The sequence below is a fragment of the Urocampus carinirostris genome, chromosome 7 (assembly GCF_059441175.1).
Source record: "Urocampus carinirostris isolate Australia breed hairy pipefish chromosome 7, RoL_Ucar_1.0, whole genome shotgun sequence".
Taxonomy (NCBI): domain Eukaryota; kingdom Metazoa; phylum Chordata; class Actinopteri; order Syngnathiformes; family Syngnathidae; genus Urocampus; species Urocampus carinirostris.
The window spans coordinates 8,246,926-8,267,472 of NC_142355.1; the positions used below are offsets into that span (position 1 = coordinate 8,246,926).

General features: G+C 39.3%; 1 protein-coding gene across 1 annotated transcript in view; it reads left to right on the top strand.

Moving 5' to 3' along the window:
* jph3b (junctophilin 3b) overlaps positions 1-20,547 on the top strand; it is a 72,042-nt gene that overhangs the window by 37,143 nt on the left and 14,352 nt on the right. Inside the window, exons 3-4 of the mRNA XM_088339655.1 lie at positions 1,220-1,585; positions 16,799-16,923. Of these exons, the coding sequence (XP_088195781.1) occupies positions 1,220-1,585; positions 16,799-16,923 (491 nt within the window). The remainder of the gene's footprint in view (positions 1-1,219; positions 1,586-16,798; positions 16,924-20,547) is intronic.

The following is a 20,547-nucleotide window of genomic DNA, read 5'->3' on the forward strand; positions in this document are numbered from 1 at the left end:
GATATGAGGGCAGGGAAAAACTCAAAAACCTCAACTCAGGAAAATGAAGAAACCATGAGAAGGGACCTCACATGTGGTAATCCCACTTCCAGGATGACCAGGCTGCAATGGATGTTGCAATAACAAATAATAGATACAAAATATATTGTCAACATAAAATATTGTCACGAGACGTGGTGGCGTGGAAGGTGACCGGACCAGAACGGAGGCAGGAGGCATGAAGGGAGAACTCAAATGCGTTGACGATCCATAGGTTTTATTTAATAAAATAAAAGTCGCCCAATACTCCGAGGCAAAACAGAACAATACAGAGTTCCTCCGGCACGAACTCAACAGGACAAGGCATAACAGACTAAAACATGACAAGGCATAACAGACTAAAACAGGACAAGCATAACAGACCGGGATTGTGTATAAGAGTAATGAACCAGCACCCGCCAAACCCAAATTCCAGCCTTAAATAGCAGAACAGCAATCAGCTGATCTGCTTCAGCTTGAGTTCGGGGCGTGGCATACTGGTCGTCATGGCGACCGTGACAAATATAGGTTATTCATATGCTATAGAATAGAAGTATGTTTTAAGCCTAGATCTAAACAGTCCTACTGAGGTTGCAGATTGAATCTCAAGGGGGAGCATTCCACAGCACCGGGGCCCAACTCACCGCTCTAAACAAACTGAGTTAAAAACTTGCCTTTTTTACATACTAAGAAATTTACAGCAGATCGGTTTAAGTCATCCCGTATATTCTACATATCTAGAATAGAAAAATAGAATAGAGTTTATTGTCATCGTAACATGTGAAGTGGAAAACAAAATTAACATTCGTCTCTGGTACCATGAACGAAATGAGTGTGATAATGAGATAAAATCTTATGTCTTTTGGGTTGTCTATGGAACTGGTGGTCACGTTGTTAGAATTCAGTGCTTTCACTACTGTGACCTAGGTTCGATTCACGTTGCATCCAACTGCAAAGATTAAGTTGAGAAATATTGTAGTAAAAATCAGTTTAATGAATCTAATCTATTTAAGAATAAAGGTAAATGTAACATCTGTGTATCTTTATTCATGAATGAAAATGAGAAAAATTGGATGGATGCCCAGTCCCCCGACCAGTTTTTTTTTTAACCCAACACTCCAAAGGTTTGCCCAACCCTGCTCTAAAAGGTCTGTTCGTTTTTTAAGTCTATGAATGATCCTAATTCGAGTCTTTTTTACAGCCTGGGAGATGCAGATGCAGAGTTGGCAATCGCTGATGATGATGTGGACGCCACGGCAACCGAGACTTACTGCGGAGAGTGGAAAAACGACAAGAGGACAGGTTTTGGCGTGAGCCGGCGGTCTGACGGGCTGCAGTATGAGGGCGAGTGGCTCAGTAACAAACGCCATGGCTACGGTTGCACGGCATTCCCTGACGGAACCAAAGAGGAGGGCAAGTACAAGCAGAACATTCTCGTGAGTGGCAAGAGAAAGAACTTGATCCCACTCCGGGCCAGCAAGATCAGAGAGAAGGTGGACCGAGCCGTGGAAGGAGCGCAGAAGGCAGCGGACATCGCGCGGCAGAAAGCTGAGATTGCTCTCTCCAGGTAAGCCGCTCATACTTTCATTGTGCAAACTAAAGGGGTTGTACGGGTGCTTGAAACCCTTGGAAATGCTTGAATTTTTAAATTGCCTTTTCAAGTATTGAAAAGTGCTTGAATTTTGGGTGAAGTGCTTGTAGCCGCATTCGCGCACTGCCCGCACATTCTCAGCGAACAAGAAAATCTAGCCAGCGCAAAATTCCCTCTAAGCTGGGTGTATGCGCAATTGCACACTACCAAGAGCTTTTCCGCGCACAAAAAACTCTAGCCAGCTCACAAAAATCAGGGCTTGAAATTGCTAATTAAGAAGCAAATTAAGTCAAAGTTACCGTGCATGAAGGTAAAAATACAAGGGTTCCCCTGACGTTGTGTTCTAAATGCGGTATTCTGAAGTCAAGGTCGAAATAGAAGTTAAGTAAAGTCACTAGAGTTTTTCAAGAACCGGCTTCTTCAGCTCGGCTCACTAAAAGGAACTGGCTCTTTCGGGTCCTAAACGGCTCTTTAGGTTGTTTTTGCTTCTTTCATCCCTATATGACCAAATATTATGTAAAATTATGCACAAAATGACTTAAAGGAAGGGGGAATAGAACAAAAAGAAAAATATACCAAAATAAAAAAGTAGTGAAAAACTGAGAAAAAAACGAAACAAGAGGAAGAGAAAAAAGAAGGAAAAATTCATAAAAAAGAAAAGAAAGAAACAAAGGAAAAAAGTAAGTAGATAACAAAAAGAAAAAAGTAACAGCGAGGAAAAAATAAACCCAATGAGATTTTTTTTTAAAGGAATTAAGAAAAAAAAAAAAAAAAAAACAGGGAAAAAGAAGAAAAAGTTTGTGTTGCATTCAAATAATTTCCAATTATACCAAGTCAATCTTGTTGCCAACATTGTACTTCCACTAAAAAATGTGATTAAATACACTTCTGTATCGTGCAACCGACTAAATAAGCCCCCAAAAATGTTAGTATTATGTGACAAAAGATACCAGGAAAAAAAAGAAATTGAAATATTGTTCAAGAACTTTTGTCAAGTCAAGTCATTTTTATTTGTATAGCCCTTAATCACAAAGAGTCTCAAAGGGCTTCACAGGTTTTTACACAGACTATTTTTTCAGACTATTATTACACCATCACCTGATCTGGAACCAACATGAGGGCAAGGAAAAACAAATGACGTTTGTAGGCCATACAACCTTTGCAATAATACATTAATAATGCAAAGAAAATTGCATTGTCGGAAACTCAGCAAAATGTAACCTGATGTCTTTTTTTTTGTTTGTTTTGGACATGTTTGATAATGACTTAGTTGCCACACTTGGGATTGCTGTTGCTCACGGTTGTTTCAAGCGTTGCTCACCGACTTTGTGTGAACGCTCAGACCCATGGAAAATTAGAGGGAACATTGCTTGTAGCAATGTTTTTTTTTTTTGTTTTGTTTTTTTAATTTCAAAATAACGACGACACTGCTCTCTGGTTGCTTTGCCATTGCATTTATTCTTCCCTCGAGATTAACTGCAGCTGGCATTAGTTTGTAAGGCAGTGTCTTATTAAGCCCAAGAGGACAGATGCATGCTACACCCAAACAGGTGACTAAGAAATGTGTATTAGCGCAAGGATTACGTAACAGTTATGGACATTTATTATGGGCCATGCAAAAAGTTAAGGTAGTGTTTCCCAATGGTAAATTGTTATTTGAAAGACTTCCTGCAACTGAAATTTTGAGCTACATATTACTGTAATTTTAACCCAACACCTATATGGGGATAGATTTGTCTCAAAAACAAATGGTTCCCAAATCAGTGAAGATTTTAAAATCATATGTCTTGATAAATGCACACGCAAATTAAAGGAATACATGATCGAGTGAGTTGTCTGTCCCTGTGTGCCCTGCGATTGACTGGCAACCAGTTCAGGGTGTGCCCTGCCCACTGCTCGATGATTGCTGGGATGGGCTCCAGCACCCCCGCGACCCTACTGAGGATAAGCGGTGTAGCTAATGAGATGAGATGAGATGATTCACACCATTTTTTAATGGCACTGGAGAAATTGGAAAATTGGTTTTAAAAGTCCTTTAAAAAGTGCTTAAACTTGACCATGAAAAAGGTGTTCACGGTTTATGTATCCCTTATCCACTATAGTTGTAGCGGCACAACTTTCTATGGCGTGTCTTGGGCAAGTATAGCCTGACGGGGCCCATGCTTCTCCAGGCCGGTATGAACCCTGAATCTAACATGATAACAATTGATTGTGTGTGTTGATTTTCATATTTTGAAAACATTCAGAACTCCATTAAACAGTAATCCTCCATTTTTCACTCTTTATTCAGATCAGATTCAGATTCAGATCTACTTTATTGTCATTCTAGTACACGTGTATACAGAACGAAATGTCGATACATCTGACCCGCACAGTTTCCTTGAATGTACAGATATAAATAAAATGTTGTATTGAGTTGGAGTATTGAGTACTAATAATATACTAAATAATTTATGGCTATGCATAGTATTTTACAGTAGCGCAAATAGTATGAATGTATTTGTTTAATAAACACTATTATACGTTGAAACTAAAAAACAAGCCCATTTTACAGAATCAAGCATTTGTTTAACAAATACAAGTACTGTAATTTATAATCTTTTATATATATATATATATATATATATATATATATATATATATATATATATATATATATATATATATATATATATATATATATATATATATATATATATATATATAAATAACTTTGTGTTGTCAAATTATATATACGGAAGAGCAGCTTCAGCGACAGACTGCTGTCACAGTCTTGTTCCACGGACAGACTGAGGAGATCATTTCTTCCTCATGCCATGAGTCTCTTTAACTCCACCCAAGGGAGTGAAATCCCACATTAAACCACACCCCCACATTGCATATTACCCTATTTTTATTACAGTGTGTATTTTATGGAGCACTATTTAAATATTCTATATCAACCCGTTACATTGGGTATTTAAGTATTATATTCCTTTTACTTTATTATTGTTTTATTTTCAACACAAGGATACTGCTGGAAGTGTGAATTTCCCTACGGGGATGGATAAAGTATCTATCTATCTATCTATCTATCTATCTATCTATCTATCTATCTATCTATCTATCTATCTATCTATCTATCTATCTATCTATCTATCTATCTATCTATCTATCTATCTATCTATCTATCTATCTATCATTTTAACCAGAACGGCTATGCGCCATACGACCATCACTCGCGTTTAGAGACAAGACCATTTGTCATTTTTCAGATACAGAATAATCATTGTCATTGTCTACGATAACACTCCCTTTTAATCGAAATATCTTTTACAACAAAAATCCTTTTATTTTCAAACCACAAGAAGGTGTTGAATATTACACACTGTCCCTTTGAAGACTTGCTGCACCTCAACGTTGATTTTGTGCCCAAAATGGCACCCCAGTCCTGAAAAGTCCCGAGTCGGATTGTCTACTAGGAATGGCACTCCCTTTGGTGCATCCAGTCATTCAGAATAAAAATTCAAAATAAATATCGATAAAAACACAGATACCATGAATAACCCAGCTCAGTAGCCTAGATGGTAGGGCGCCCGCTTTGAGACTGGGAGGTCGCTGGTTCGCGCCTCGGCCGAGTCATACCTAAGACTTATAACATTGGTAAATGGCGGCGCCCTCTGCTGGCTGCGGCTGCATCGGCTCGCTACAACGGGTCAGGTGTAATCGACATTTCGTTCTGTGTACATTGTTACAAAGAATGACAATACAAAGGAAATAATTATTATTATTATTATAAACATTAATAGGTACAAGTGCAGACAGGGTACCATAAAAAAACTCAATAGCAGCATAATTAAATCATTCAATATTAGAGTGCAATCGTGTCCGACTTTCATCACTCGGGAAGTATGATGGAAAAAGTAAATGGTAAATGGTATAAATGGTCTGCATTCATATAGCCCTTTCTAGTGGTGAGTAATGATTGAATACTGCAGTAGTGCAACCAGTTTAGTAATTGTCAGTTGGTGGGTGTGGTTGACCTCTGTAGAGACCTACCTGATTACTATTGTGATCCTTACAAAACTTGTTCTGGCCTGAAAGATAAGAAAGCCTTTCTGGGAAAGCTGCTAATTCGGCTTTTATTAGCAGTTTTCCCTTCTGGGGTCGCCTATCTGACTGCCTTTAAAAAATCGTGTTGATGTTAAAATGTCGTTCTGGCCTGTGGGAGTGGAATGTCTTTCTGGGGAAAAGATGCTGGGTTAACAAAACCAAAATGTCTGAGTCAGCTTTTTGGTACATTTTTAATTTCTTGGCTAACCTACCTACATGACTGCCTTTTGTTGGGTGGGCAGACACGCAAACTAGCAAATAAACAGACAAACAAACAAATATTTAGACTGAACTAAAACGGTGTCGCTTTTCTTGTGGGTGATAAAAATAATCAATAATAATAAAAATTCCAAACAACAACAAAAATTACTGTCATTTATCAAATGTGCTAAGTATTGCACTATTTGTTGGTTATCTAAAATATATTATGTTCAGGGTTGGGTAGGGTTACTTTAACTGGATTACTTTCAATTACTTTTGGATTACTCCAATACCAAATATGCTAATAAACGACAAAAGAAACTATATATGAATAAAATTACTAAATTTGCTAATCACTTTGGGGTTTCTCAGTGCGCCTTATAGTCTGGAAAATATAGTTTTATTTGAAGGACAATTAATTGTCATATTAAACTGTACCTGTTGAAATGAATTGTTCCTCAAATCAATACACTAATGTTTAAATTCCCATGCAAAAAATCCCATGACCTGTTTTTGACCCCGACCACGTTTGCTCTCCCGTCCTAGTTTACGACCGGTTTTTGATCCCGACCACATTTTGATCTCCTGTCCCGGCTATTGACCTGTTTTTTCCTTCCTTGACACCGCCTTTCTTCAGTATTCGGATCTTGATCCGATTGTGTGAGCGGCTTGCTTCCCGCGTCCAGCGAACACCAGATCGCGGGCGCTGCCCTTCCTCTTCCTATCAATAAACTTGTGGTTAACGCTACGCATTTGGGTCCTGATTCCGTTTTGGTCGTGACAGAATTAAATTATTTCAAACTTTTTAGTCAACCATGTAATCAGTTCATTGTAAAACTCTAAAAGTGCAACTACACCATCGATTTAATCGTGCATTAACCCAAAATTGATTTCTGCTCAATTTTGGCAATCTTTGTAAAAATCAACAGACAATAGTGACCAACATAGTGTTCTGTAATGATGTAATTAAATGTAAAATGAATCGATTAAATCCATCCAGCATTGGTTTAAAAAAAAAGTATGAAACTTCACGTCCCTGTAAGAGCAACCTGGGGAAAAGTCCATCTTCATACCAGCGTTATCAATGTCTGATATTGTTCCGCGTATCGGTTTTGTCTCTTCCAATATGCTGGCCGTACTTTCCTGCCCTATTGTCGGATCAGCTTCGGCGAATTATATATTATTTTATCTCTGCCCCATTAAGTACAGGATTACAGTTAAGGTGGAAGTAGGATTAGGGAGGTTATAGTACGAGTCTTCGCCAGATGACGCCAGACCATCTGGATCCGCTTAAGACTGTGATGACTCATTTAAAGAGCAAGAACAGTCGATCCAATGCGGTCAAAAAGAGACAAGCGTTATATAAATCAATGGATTGAAACTCATCTTCAAATGTCTGTCTGTCTGACTAAATATATGACAGAATCACCATAGGAACATCTAGCTAGCAGGGGCAATGTGAGTTAATGGACAGCTATTAGCAAGGACTGTGGCTTGATGGCATCACCATATTATGGGTACAGGCACTCGTGGGATTTTTTGCATGGGAATTTAAACATTATTGTATTGATTTGAGGAACAATTCTTGTCCTTCAAATAAAACTATTTTCCAGACTATAAGGCGCACCGAAAAACCCCAAATTGATGAAATGAAATGAAATGATCTGCATTTATATAACCAGGGATCAGAATTTTCCGCGGATCCGCGGATTTCCGCTGTTTTTGAACCCCAAAGGCATTCCGACTTTTTCACTTTTTCTCTTGCGTAGCAAACAAATTCAAAATCCGACTGTCTCACTCTTTCCTTTATTGCTCTGGCGCACCCTGGCGGCCGTTAGAAAAATTGGCCGCATTGTTGCTCAAGCTGCAGGGACTGAACTGCATTTGAACTTATCTTGCAGTATTTACAAAAAAATCAGTTATGTGGGCAAATTATTTTAATCTTCTAAAAATGTTACTTAAATGATAAATATAAGCATGGTTTTGGACAAGTAAATTGCCTAAAACCCAGGAGCTTGGGGGGGGGGGGGGGCGCTGGGGCCGGGGCTCCGCCCTGTTTTATTCCTGGACCCTGGCTATTTCAGCTGAAAATGAAAATCTCCATTCTGATCCCTGTATAACGCTTTTCAAGTCAATGAAGACTTCCCAAAGCGCTTTAGAATGTGCTTGGATACTGGAGCAAGATACCGGACAGGACGAGATAGGCGGTATCGATACCGGATACACCAGCAGGATACCGGAAAGAGTTAAATTACAAGTTTTGCAAGTGCAGAGGTTCGTTGACGGACTGACAAGGAGTGAATGAGACCACTGAGTTTAAATAGGAGGGAAACCAATCAGGCAACGAGCAGCAGCTGGCGCCAAACGAGCGGGCCTAAGTGAGAGCAATGGGCAACCGTGACAGATTCATCATCAGATACACCGAAGAATTGCATTTATTTATATCTTTCAGAGCGACTTTCTGTTTCCTCCATTGTCTGACATTCTTTTTTAGCAAAGCGAGTAAAATAGTTTGATAATGAGATAAAAACGAATGCCTTTTCGTGAGTCATCTGCGTCACTAGTGTATTGTGGTTAGGTTTCAGCGCTCTAACTGCGTGACCTGGGTTCGATTCCCTGTGCTATTTTTGTCAGCGACATTTTTTGACTGATCAATCATTTCCCTTATTCATATTCAGATTCAGATATACTTTATGGTCATTCTTGTACACGTGTATACAGAACGAAATGTCGATACATCTGACCCGCACAGTTTCCTTGAATGTACAGATAAAAATCAAATGTTGTATTGAGTTGGAGTATTGAAGTACTAATAATATACTAAATCATTAGAGCTATGTATAGTATTATACAGTAGTGCAAGAGGAGCAGCTAACCAGATGTACAAAATGGGCAGTCAGGTAAACAAGTTACTATACAATAACAATAACATATAAATACTGTGCAACAGTTAGACACGAACAAATGTGGTAGCTTTTACTGTAGTTTTAATTATAGTTTTAATATGGTCTAGTGCGCCTAATATTTGAAAAAGATACATGACAAAACATATGACTGAATACAATTTTTGGGGGTCTGATTTATAATATGTTGCGCCTAATAGTGCAGAAAATAGTGTATATATGAGAAAAAAATTCATTAGTTAACAAGATTTGACACTAACCATTCAAACACAGTCTTTTTGATACAAATTGGCTGTACAGTGGAACCTTGTTTCACGACCATAATCCGTTCCAGAACCCTGTTTGAAAACCGATTTGTTCGATCACCGAAATCATTTTTCCCATTAAAAATAATGTAAATTGTTTTAATCTGTTCCAACACCCTGAATGTTTACCGTGAATGTTTAACGCAAACATAAAGCTGACCCAGGCTAATCGTACGTCCGCGTTATCGTAATCTTCCGTACGAAAGATTTTGCTAACATGAATGTGTAAAGATAAAAAAATCAGGTCGTTTACAAGTCATTTAGCACCCGGGTCTCCAGAACAAGTGGTGAGCGGTTCATTGGAAAGGGGGCTCCGTTCCAACACCCTGAATTTTGGGCTCAGTTCCAACACCCTGAATGTTTACCTCGAATCATAAAGCTAACCCAGGCTAATCGTACGTTTACGTTATTGTAAACTTCCGTACGAAAGATTACGCTAACATGAACGTGTAAGAATAAAAAAATCAGATCGTTTACGAGTCATTTAGCACCCGGTTCTCCACAACAAGTGGTGAGCGGTTCATTGGAAAGGGGGCTCCATTCCAACACCCTGAATGTTTACCTGAATGTTGAACGTAAACATAATGCTAACCCAGGCTAATCGTACGTTCGCGTTATCGTAATCTTCCGTACGAAAGATAACGCTAACATGAACGTGGTCGGACACCGATTTGTTCGAACTGAGAGGCGTTCGAAAACCGAGGTTCCACTGTATTTGTCTTCACATCTTAACCAAGTGATTTTTTTTCATAAAATGCTTGCAATGAGTCACCACAATTTAGTCCAGGCCACCACACCTCCTGCTGCCAGACTTTCAAAGGGCATAGAAATCTAGCGCCTTGCCCTTCTCTCACATCACACATACACCGACTCTCACATAACAAGGCAGTCAGAATCAAGTGGTCAAACCACATCAATGCGTATTTGCGGATGTGAGAGTAAATAGGAAAAGTGGAATTTGGCATTCCAGGAAAAACTCTTCAGTGCTTCTTGTAAGCATTTATTTGTTCCTGTTTGTGCATGCAAGAGAATACGTGAGGTGAATTAGGAACGAGAAAATCCTATTAGACTTGATGACTGTGTTAAGGGCACTCACTGCCACATACCCAACATCAGAGCACCCTCACTTCCAATACCATTTGCCATTTTCATTTGAGGTTATTTTTCTGTAGAATTTCTAACAGACTCAAGACCACTGAACCATGCGGGGGACATGCTAATCCAGCCGCCTGGTTCCACTCCATATATAAGCAGTTACAGATCATTTTTAAAGACTGACGTATGTGTCAACGATAGCATTTATTCTCAAAATTGTGTGGAAAAAATAATTATTATAAAATAGTTATTTTTTTGTTTGATTAAACTGCTCATCTCACTTTAGAGAGTTTTATCAGGTAAATGGATGAAAAAAACCTCAGAATCAGTCATTAATCTGAAACTGGCTACACGTCAATTTGGGTATGTTCTGTGTACCGTTTTAGTGGTTTATAATATTTTAATTGACATATACAGAATTTCTCAATGAAGTTAGAATCGTGTGCACGTTTAATCCCTATCTACAAGGGGATTAATGAAAACACAATGCTAAGAACTAAGGCTGACAGGTATAGGAAACAAAGCTAGATAAAAGTGGGATTAAGCTAATAAAATTAAGATTTAAGGACAACACAGCTGCCGGAACCTGAGTCCAATAGAAGCTTTCTAACAAAGCAATGTGAGACTCAACAGGACCACTCAAAAACTCGACTGACTTTGCTCGAAGCACGGGAGTCTACCGTAAATTCCGGACTATAGAGCGCACCTGGTTATAGAGCGCACCTGATTATAAGCCGCACCCACCGCTTTTTAGGTGATTTGCTAGATTTGTACTTATACAAGCCGCACTCATGTACAAGCCGCGTGCGCCCCTATTAAAGCTGGTGATACAATCTCAAGTTTATCCCAGACCAGGCTGTAAGTTCCACGATTGTAACATTTTTTTTGGTTTGAACAAATTTATTGACACTAATAACAGAAAACAATCATGACAATCTCAACAGCAATTAAGCACATTCACAATATTATATTTCAATATGACAATGTTAGTTTTGAACAACCCCTCTCGACAATCTTAACAGCAATCAAGCATATTCACAATTTTGTTATGTCTGTCTTCTCAAATTCAATAATGTTTTTTGGTTTGAACAAATTTATTGACACTAAGAACAGAAAACAATCATGACAATCTCAACAGCAATTAAGCACATTCACAATATTATATTAACATCATAAATAGGACACAATCCTAGAATGAGAGTTGGCATCATGAATGGAAAATGATACCCGTAAATAACGTATGATGCAGACTTGTAAAGTCCGGGTCTCGTTGAAAGTAATCCAAGGAAACAAAATGTATATTTCCAAAGTTAAGGGTGAAAAAATATATATGCACTATTGTCCGCTGCGACAACAGACAGATCTACCGGTAACTCAGCTTTACCCCATTTCCCATCAGCCCGCGTTTGCTCCGCCCCTTCTTTTTGATTGGTCCGTAGAACACATAATAGAATAAATCTCTAAAATAAATACATCACAAAAATATACAGTTGCAAATACATATTATACATGGTTACGCATATTTACGAAGAAAGACGGTACACCGAGAGAGTTTTCAAAGCTTTAATAATAATAATATAACTTTCATCCCAAACCGTGCCTTTGAAAGGTACCAACACGCTATTTAGGATCACGCTTGCAGTGTATCAAACGTGCCTGAAAAAAAAAAGAATGCCTTACTTGTGAAAATCGCGGATGATCGTCGTTAACTTCCTCCTCATAACTATCGCCATCAAGGGCGTCTTCCTCATTATCGGGACGTATCTTAATTTTACAGACAATGTATGCTTAAACTTAGAGGTTTCAGTCTTTTTTGGCGCACACATTCTACTGGTCTTAATTTGACCTTTTATACTCCAGCGCCCCTGGTGGCCGTTTCATAAATTAGCCGCTTCACTGAATAAATCGCAGGGCTGAACATTTGGGAAAAAAGTAGCGGCTTATAGTCCGGAATTTACGGTAGCTAGGTTCGGTTGTCATCAGGCAAGGGCTGGTGGAAGATTAGGTTGGAAAAACACGGTTAAGAAAAGGTGATGGTTCTCGAAGATGATTAACCCTTCATGGCGCTTGAATTGAAGCTTGAAATCATGAAGTCCATTGCTTTGCTCTGGAGCGGCATTAAGTTTACAAGTGTTTTGGGCCTTGCGGCTAAGTAGGGGAGTTTTTGTACTTCGCAGTTCGCAAGGAGAAAGTTTGCGAGGATGGGACGTATGTACTTTTTGGAATAATCAACTAAAAGATGGGGATCACAAAATGAGCTTGACCAGCTTTCTCACCTCTGGGTAGGACCTCTCCTTAGCAACTCCTTCCCACCATTGTGTTCTCACAAATGGGTGAGGAACGGACACTTTCAACTCGTTGGTATTTTTTGAAAAGGAGAGTGGTACAATAAACATCACCCATTTCTGAGAACAGTTATGATTCTAAAGGAAACAACAATGGCGGATCTGCCTGACGAAAAGTTTGGTGTGCAGTAAATCTTTGTTAAAAAAAGTATCGGGTAATAATGACAATTTTGTGTCAAAAAAGTTGCGTCCCGGGGGACGCACGTTGATTCGACACAATGCGTCCCCAGCAAAAATGATGCGTCTAGGACGCAGGGACGGGGGCAAACGAGAACACTGTGTTTTTACAGTTTTGTGTGCTTGTTTAAGGGTAATGATTCCCCTTGGTGCTGTCTCTGAGCCTGTTCGTCCTAGTTTTGAGTGACCTGTACCACTTACCTGAGGTCAAACAGGTGATGGGATGTATCTTTTATAATGTTGATGGCTCTGCTATGGTATGGCAAACTGGCAAAGTCTTCTAAACTGGACAGAGAGCAGCCAATGATCTTTTGGGCTTTGTGGGCTTTGTTTTTCCCGTCTGCTGCTGTGCTTCCAGCTAACCACATCGTGCCGTATGCCATAATGTTTTTTAACAGTGGCTCTGTCGGACACCGATAGTTTATGTTCCTGGTTGTTCCTCCTGAGAACCCTCATTAGGTCAAGCCACTGCTGTAGTTGTAAAAAAAAAGGCCACACCGCACTGCGCTTCATGTTTGCTTCTCTCATTTTTAGCTTCAGGTAGGGATGCGTACATAGATTTGGCCCTTTCTTCTGCCCGGTAGGCAGGATGCAGCAGCAGGCCAGGTAGCGAGAGGTGCCACAAGTTTGCCTATCAGTCATGACTCAGGCATAAATTTAGATAGTGCCCAAGGGCACTGCGTGAGGGAGAGAAGGACTGCACTATCTTTGTACGTATAGAATCTTGGTGGAGGGATAAATAATCATAGATGGTGAGGAAAGCGAGCTCTGTTGTGGACACAGAGCAGCGGAAGAGCAGCTTCAGTGACAGACTGATGTCACAGTCTTGTTCCACGGACAGACTGAGGAGATCATTTCTTCCTCATGCCATGAGGCTCTTTAACTCCACCCGGGGGAGCAAAAGCCCACATTAAACCACACCCCCACATTGCATGTTACCCTATTTTAATTACAGTGTGTATTTTATGTAGCACTATTTTAATACTCTATATCAACACGTTACATTGGGTATTTATGTATTATATTCCTTTTACTTTATTAATGTTTTATTTTCAACACAAGGATACTGCTGGAGGTGTGAATTTCCCTACGAGGATGAATAAAGTATCTATCTATCTATCTTACTATCCATCTATCTATCCATCTATCTATCTATCTATCTATCTATCTATCTATCTATCTATCTATCTATCTATCTATCTATCTATCTATCTATCTATCTATCTATCTATCTATCTATCTATCTATTTATCTATCTATCTATCTATCTATCTATCTATCTATCTATCTATCTATCTATCTATCTATCTATCTATCTATCTATCTATCTATCTATCTATCTATCTATCTATCTATCTATCTATCTATCTATCTATCTATCTATCTATCTATCTATCTAATCGATACCAGGACAACGGTATCAATCTAACCCAAGTAGTGATAATGTCAGTATTTGGATCAATCCAGCTACCCCTAGCAAGGGGTAGTCAACCTGTCCCAAAGTCACAACATGCATCCCATTTCGGGATCTAAAGCTGCTTGTCTCATTCAAATGATCAGCTTTAGCTGTGAAAATGTAGTAATCAGTGAAGGCCTAAAACAGACTTTTTATCCTGCCCAGCTCGTTTCCTTTTACTTAAACCCTTGAGTCCTTCAAGTGTCTGTAATTAAGCTCTTTCACTATTAATGATAATGATTCACAGAAGTCAAATAAGGAAGATGTGCTTCCCGCTGTGTGTTACCTCTGATCAAAGACATCTGTGTCTGTCCTTTGTTACTTGCTACCAATGTTCCCTCTAGTTTTCCACGGGTCTGAGCAGTCACACAAAGTCGGTGAGCAACGCTTGAAACAACAGTGAGCAACGGCAATCCCAAGTGTGGCAACTAAGTCATTATCAAACATGTCCAAAACTTGACATCACGTTACATTTTGCTGAGTTTCCAGAAATGCAAAAAAAAAAATCACTTTTGATTGAATTGACTAATGTATTATTGCAAAGGTTGTACGGCCTACAAACGTCATTTGTTTTTACAATTCTTTCACAAGATTTCCATTTCTTTTTTTCCCCTGGTATCTTTTGTCACATAATACTAACATTTTGGGGGGCTTATTTAGTCGGTTGCACGATACAGAACTGTATTTAATCACATTTTTAGTGGAAGTACAATGTTAGGAACAAGATTGACTTGGTATAATTGGAAATTATTTGAATGCAACACAAACTTTTCCTTCTTTGTCCCAGTTTTTTTCCACTTTTCTTTAATTCATTTAAAAAGTAAATCTTATTGTTTCCCAGCTGTTACTTTTGTCTTCCTTTTTTGTTCTCTATTTTCTTTTTTTCTTTTTTTTAATTCCTTTAAAAAAATCTAATTGTGTTTATTTTTTCCTAGCTGTTACTTTTTTCTTTTTGTTCCCTATTTATTTTTTTCCCTTTGTTTCATTCTTTGCTTTTTTTCTGAAATGTTCCTTCTTGTTCTCTTCCTTTTGTTTCTTTTTTTCTCAGCTTTTCACTACTTTTTCATTTTGGTATTTTTTTTCTTTTTTGTTCTATTCCCCCTGCCTTTAAGTCATTTTGTGCATAATTTACATAATATTTGGTCATATAGGAATGAAAGAAGCAAAAACAACCTGAAGAGCCGTTTAGGACCCGATAGAGCCGGTTCCCTTTAGTGAGCCGAGCCGAAGAAGCCGGTTCTCGAAAAATTCTACTGACTTTACTCAACTTCGTTCTACTTCGACCTTGACTTCCAAATACTGCATTTAGAGCACAACGTCAGGGGAACCCTTGTATTTTTACCTTTATGCACTGTAACTTTGACTTAATTCGCTTCTTAATTAGCAATTTCGAGCCCTGATTTTTGTGAGCTGGCTAGATTTTCTTGTGCGTGGAAAAGCTCTGGGTAGTGCGCAATTGCGCACACACGCAGCCTAGAGCGAATTTTGCTTGCTACACTTTCATATGATATCACCCCCCGTAGCTCTTCTCTCCGCAAATGTGACTGGATCTTAAGGTGTAATTACTTTGTTTTTACCCGAAAACTCCAAATTAGCCGGAAATTTTAACATGCTCCCTATAATCTGGTGCGCCTTATACTTAGCCAAAATTGGAATGCGTAACCATGTTTGTGCAATTTTTGATCAGTTGATAAATTTATGGTGGCAACAGGGATTGAACCGAATAGAGAAGGTAAAAGCACCGAATCCTAACAGGCTTCTTGGGGCATGCATAGTTGTTCACAATTGCGTAATTTTAAAGGAAATTGGACTCAAACCCAGATCATGGCGGGCAGACTGCCAGAATCACTAGACCACTGCTTGTCAAGTCAAGTCAAGTCAAGTCATTTTTATTTGTATAGCCCTTAATCACACAGAGTCTCAAAGGGCTGCACAGGTTTTTGCACAGACTATTATTTCAGACTATTATTACACCATCCCCTGATCTGAAACCAACATGATGGCAAGGAAAAACTCAAAAACCTCAACATGAGGAAAACCCAAGACAGTAATGTTGACTGCAGTATAAGACATTTTTCCCAAACATTTCACCAGATGATGGCAGTAGCCCTTTGGCCACTCTGCCATTGGCTTTCTGCAAGAGTTTTAGCTCATCGCATTTCCGACATGGCTAAATTAAAAAAGGAAAGTTGACTGTGAGGGCCGCTGCTTTCGGGAAAAAGCTAACTGCAAACGATCGCTGTGAAAAGGTGAAGCAACTGGAATGTGTTTTAACAGTACATCAGCGCTTTTTAACGAGACCTTGCACGTAGAGATGTACACACATTTAGTATTACGTGGGAAGACACCAGTGATTCCAGGCACAAAAACATTTTGAAATGTCTTACTGTTGTTTAAGGTCCTTTTGGGGTTTTCCCACAATCGAACATATAGAATTGCAGACACTTAAATCGTTAAATGAAGCTCAAACCATTTTATGTTCAAATACCATAATAGCCAAATTTTCCCACTCTGTTTTCACCATTATCAACTAACTGCAATCACATGGTATGACTGCACTTTCCGACTTCTGTATCGATTGATTTTTGCATTTTTTTATATCCCTTGTTTGACAGGACGTCTCATGCGCAGGGTAAAGCTGAGGCAGCAGTTGGAGCGGCCCAAAAAGCTCAAGAGGAGAGTCGCCTGGCCAGAGTCACTGCCAAGCAGTTCTCCCCTTCCTTCCAGCATCCAGGAAATGGTGGGTAAACACACGCACCCAACGTTGTGCAGCACTCAGACTGTGTTTAACATTCGTGGGCTGTGCATTGCACACCCATGCCTTCATTAGTGCTACATCCAGTGTTCTCGTTTGCCCGCGTCCCTGTGTCCTAGACGCATCATTTTTGCTGGGGACGCATAGTCTCAAATCAACGTGCGTCCATGGGACGCAACTTTTTTGACACCAAACTGTCATTTTTACCCGATTACATTTTTTTTAAAACAAAGATTTACCGCACTCCAAACTTTTCGTCAGGCAGATCCAGCAGATGTTGTTGGTCTCGCGGTTCGACTTTTCGTTTGCACGCCGATCTCGAGTTGTGTAGTGAAAAGTCCGTCTCTTCTTAGAGAACCGGCTTTTTCGGCTCAGCTAATTCAAGAGAGCCGGCTCTCAAACGGCTCACTTGCTTTGATGCATTATATTACGAAGTATGATGTTTTATAAAGAAGTTAAGAAAAAAAGGAAGTATAAAGGAAGAAAATGAAAAAAAGACAGGTTTGTGGTTATCCCTTTAATCGGTATATTACCAACAATAATTAGATGCAGAAAATGAATTAATAATTTGATGATTAAAACTGAGTGAATATATAGATTTAATATATATATTTGTCGCCGATTTACAATTTCAACCTCGATAACACTAAATTTTGGGGACCCATAGATCTCTGTTGGGACCCATAGATTTTTGAGCATGCGAGTGTCCGGAACCCATCACTTTTCAGAGGTAAAATGAACACTGTACATCTGAATCGATCCAACCCTCAATAACTATGTTATAGCTATAAAATATTTATTGCAGCTACTGCTGCAACACAGATGAAAAAGCATCAATAATAACATCATAAAATTGCGCGATTAGTTGGGCATACAGCCGTGTTTTACTCACTAATAATGCTTCTTTTTTGTGTACAAAATCAATCCTCCTTTCTTTTTTCCAGAAGATTTCGTTTACTCTGTAGTACAGATTATCTGTACATTTCAGTTGCATGAAGAAGTTCTTTTCTATGGCTAGGGAAGCTAATTCTAAAAGTCCAGCCTGTCCTGACATATTTCTGGCAAAAGTGTTTATTCGAATTAGGGCTGAAAACGTCTGTTCGACAGAAGCGGTGAACACTGTGCTATTTTTCTTCACCTTTTGGTTGTGATCATTCCATTACAGCCCCCTAACCAATCACAGTGTGTGAAACAGCCGATATTTCCTTACAGCCATGGTCACGCAAACTCAAAATTTGATTGGTTAAACCAACAGCCTTATCTGCACTCATGTCAGGGCCTACAGAACTGGCTGTGATGGCCTCTGGGTAGATTTCTGATTCCAGCATGGAGTAATGGCTGAAATGTGATTGGATAAATGCTTGGATATAAAAGCACACATCAGAAATCAGCGCAATCAAGGGAAAAGCAATGGAAGGAAGATGATGGACAACTTGTAATTACCGTAAATTCCGGACTATATAGCGCACCTGATTATAAGGTAAATTCCAGACTATAGAGCGCACCTGATTATAAGCCGCACCCACCACATTTTAAGAGGAAAACCGATTTTGTACTTACACAAGCCGCACTTGTATATAAGCCGCATGCATATAAGCCGCATGCGCCCTCAAACCCAAACCCGATTGAACCCAAACCCGCGATTGAAACTGAATGTCCTTCATTAAAGTACACAGTCCAAAAATTACAGCTGGCAAAATGAACGGAAAATGATACCTGTACTTAAGGTTTGATGCAGACCTGCAGAGTCCGGGTCCCATTGAAAGTAATCCAAGGAAAAAAGTGTATATTTCCAAAGGTAAGGGTGGGAAAATATATATATCCACTATTGTCCGCCGCGTCCACAAACACGTCTCACCTTTACTCCACTTCCCGTCAGCCCGCATTTGCTCCTCCCCTTCTTTCTCATTCGCCCGTGCAAAACATATCAGAATAAGTTTCCAAAATAAATACAAATAAATACATTACAAAAATATACAGTTGCAAATACATATCATACATGGTTACACATATTTAAAAAGAAAGACAGTACACCGAGAGAGTTTTCAAAGCTTTAATAATAATAATATAACTTTCATCCCAAACGGTGCCTGTGACAGGGCAGTTAATGGTAGCAACACGCTAGCAACACGCTCGCAACACAGTAAACGGGTCTGTTAAAAACACATACCGTACTTGTAAAAATCACGGTAAACCGTCCTCATCTTCCTCCTTAGAACTGAAGCCACCAAAGTCGTCTTCCTCAGTGTCGGAAAGAAACTTTGTCATATAGACGTCGTCCCACGCTCCCTTATTCCAAAACACGCTAGCAACACGCTCGCAACACAGTAAACGGGTCTGGTAAAGTTTACGTGCAGTAGCTCTGTTTCCTTCTTTATCGGACTGCTCGATTGCTTTTATCTTGAAAGCTGCGTCATGTGCCTTTCTTTTTGCATTTTGCATGATGAGGGTATGTTTACGCTAATTTAATTTGTGCACAAGCCAAGAAGTTGCAGTCTCCCTCGGCGCATATATTCCACCGGTCTAAATCTTACCTTTTGTACTCGAGCGCCGCATCACTGAATAAGCCGCAGGGTTGAAAGTTTGGGAAAAAAGTAGCGGCTTATAGTCCGGAATTTACGGTATTTAATAAGTGTTCATTGTCAAAATCTAATTTACATCACATGATTCAGATCATATTTAGGCCAGCAAAGAAGGCCTTGCAAGGCCCTTACGGCCTACCACTGGTGATTAATGTATCAGTCTTCGGTGGGATTGCTGGTCATTCCTATTTTTCCAGCTTTTTGGAAGACCCTTTTTTCTGATGCATCACACTCCATTACACAAAGCAAAGTCTCTTAGGCTTCCAAATTCTGCCATTGTTAGTCACACCTATGAAACTCTGCTGGCTGCCAAGCTGCCCACATACCGCGCTCAGCCCAGCAGAATACATTCCTGCACACAAACGCAGGCATGCACACACGCACACTGCTCTTTTCATTCTGAATACGGACAAATGTGTTAACTTTATTCAAATAATGCCATCATTTTTATTTGATTTGAATTTTTTGAACTTTGCACTGACCAGTAAATGATACAACTACATTCAGGACCAGTGTTCCCTCTAAGCTGCTCGCGTGCGCAATTGCGCACTGCTGGCACATTCTCAGCGCACAAGAAAATCTAGCCAGCGCACAAAAATGAGGGCTCAAAATTACTAATTAAGAAGCGACTTAAGTCAAAGTTACAGTCCATAAGGGTAAAAATACACGGGTTCCCCTGACGTTGTGTCCTAAATGCGGTATTTTGAAGTCGAGTCGAAGAAGAATGAAGTTGAGTAAAGTTAGTAGAGTTTGTCGGGGAACCGGCTTCTTCGGCTCGGCTCACTAAAAGGAAACGGCTCCTTCGGGTCCTAAACAGCTCTTCGGGTTGTTTTTGCTTCTTTAATCCCAACATGACCAAATATTATGTAAAAATATGCACACAATGACTTAAAAGAAGGGGGAAAAGAACAAAAAAGAAAAAAATACCAAAATGAAAAAGTAGTTAAAAGCTGAGAAAAAAAAGAAACAAAAAGGAAGAGAAAAGAGAAGGAAACATTTAGAAAAAAGCCAGAAAAAAAGAAAGAAA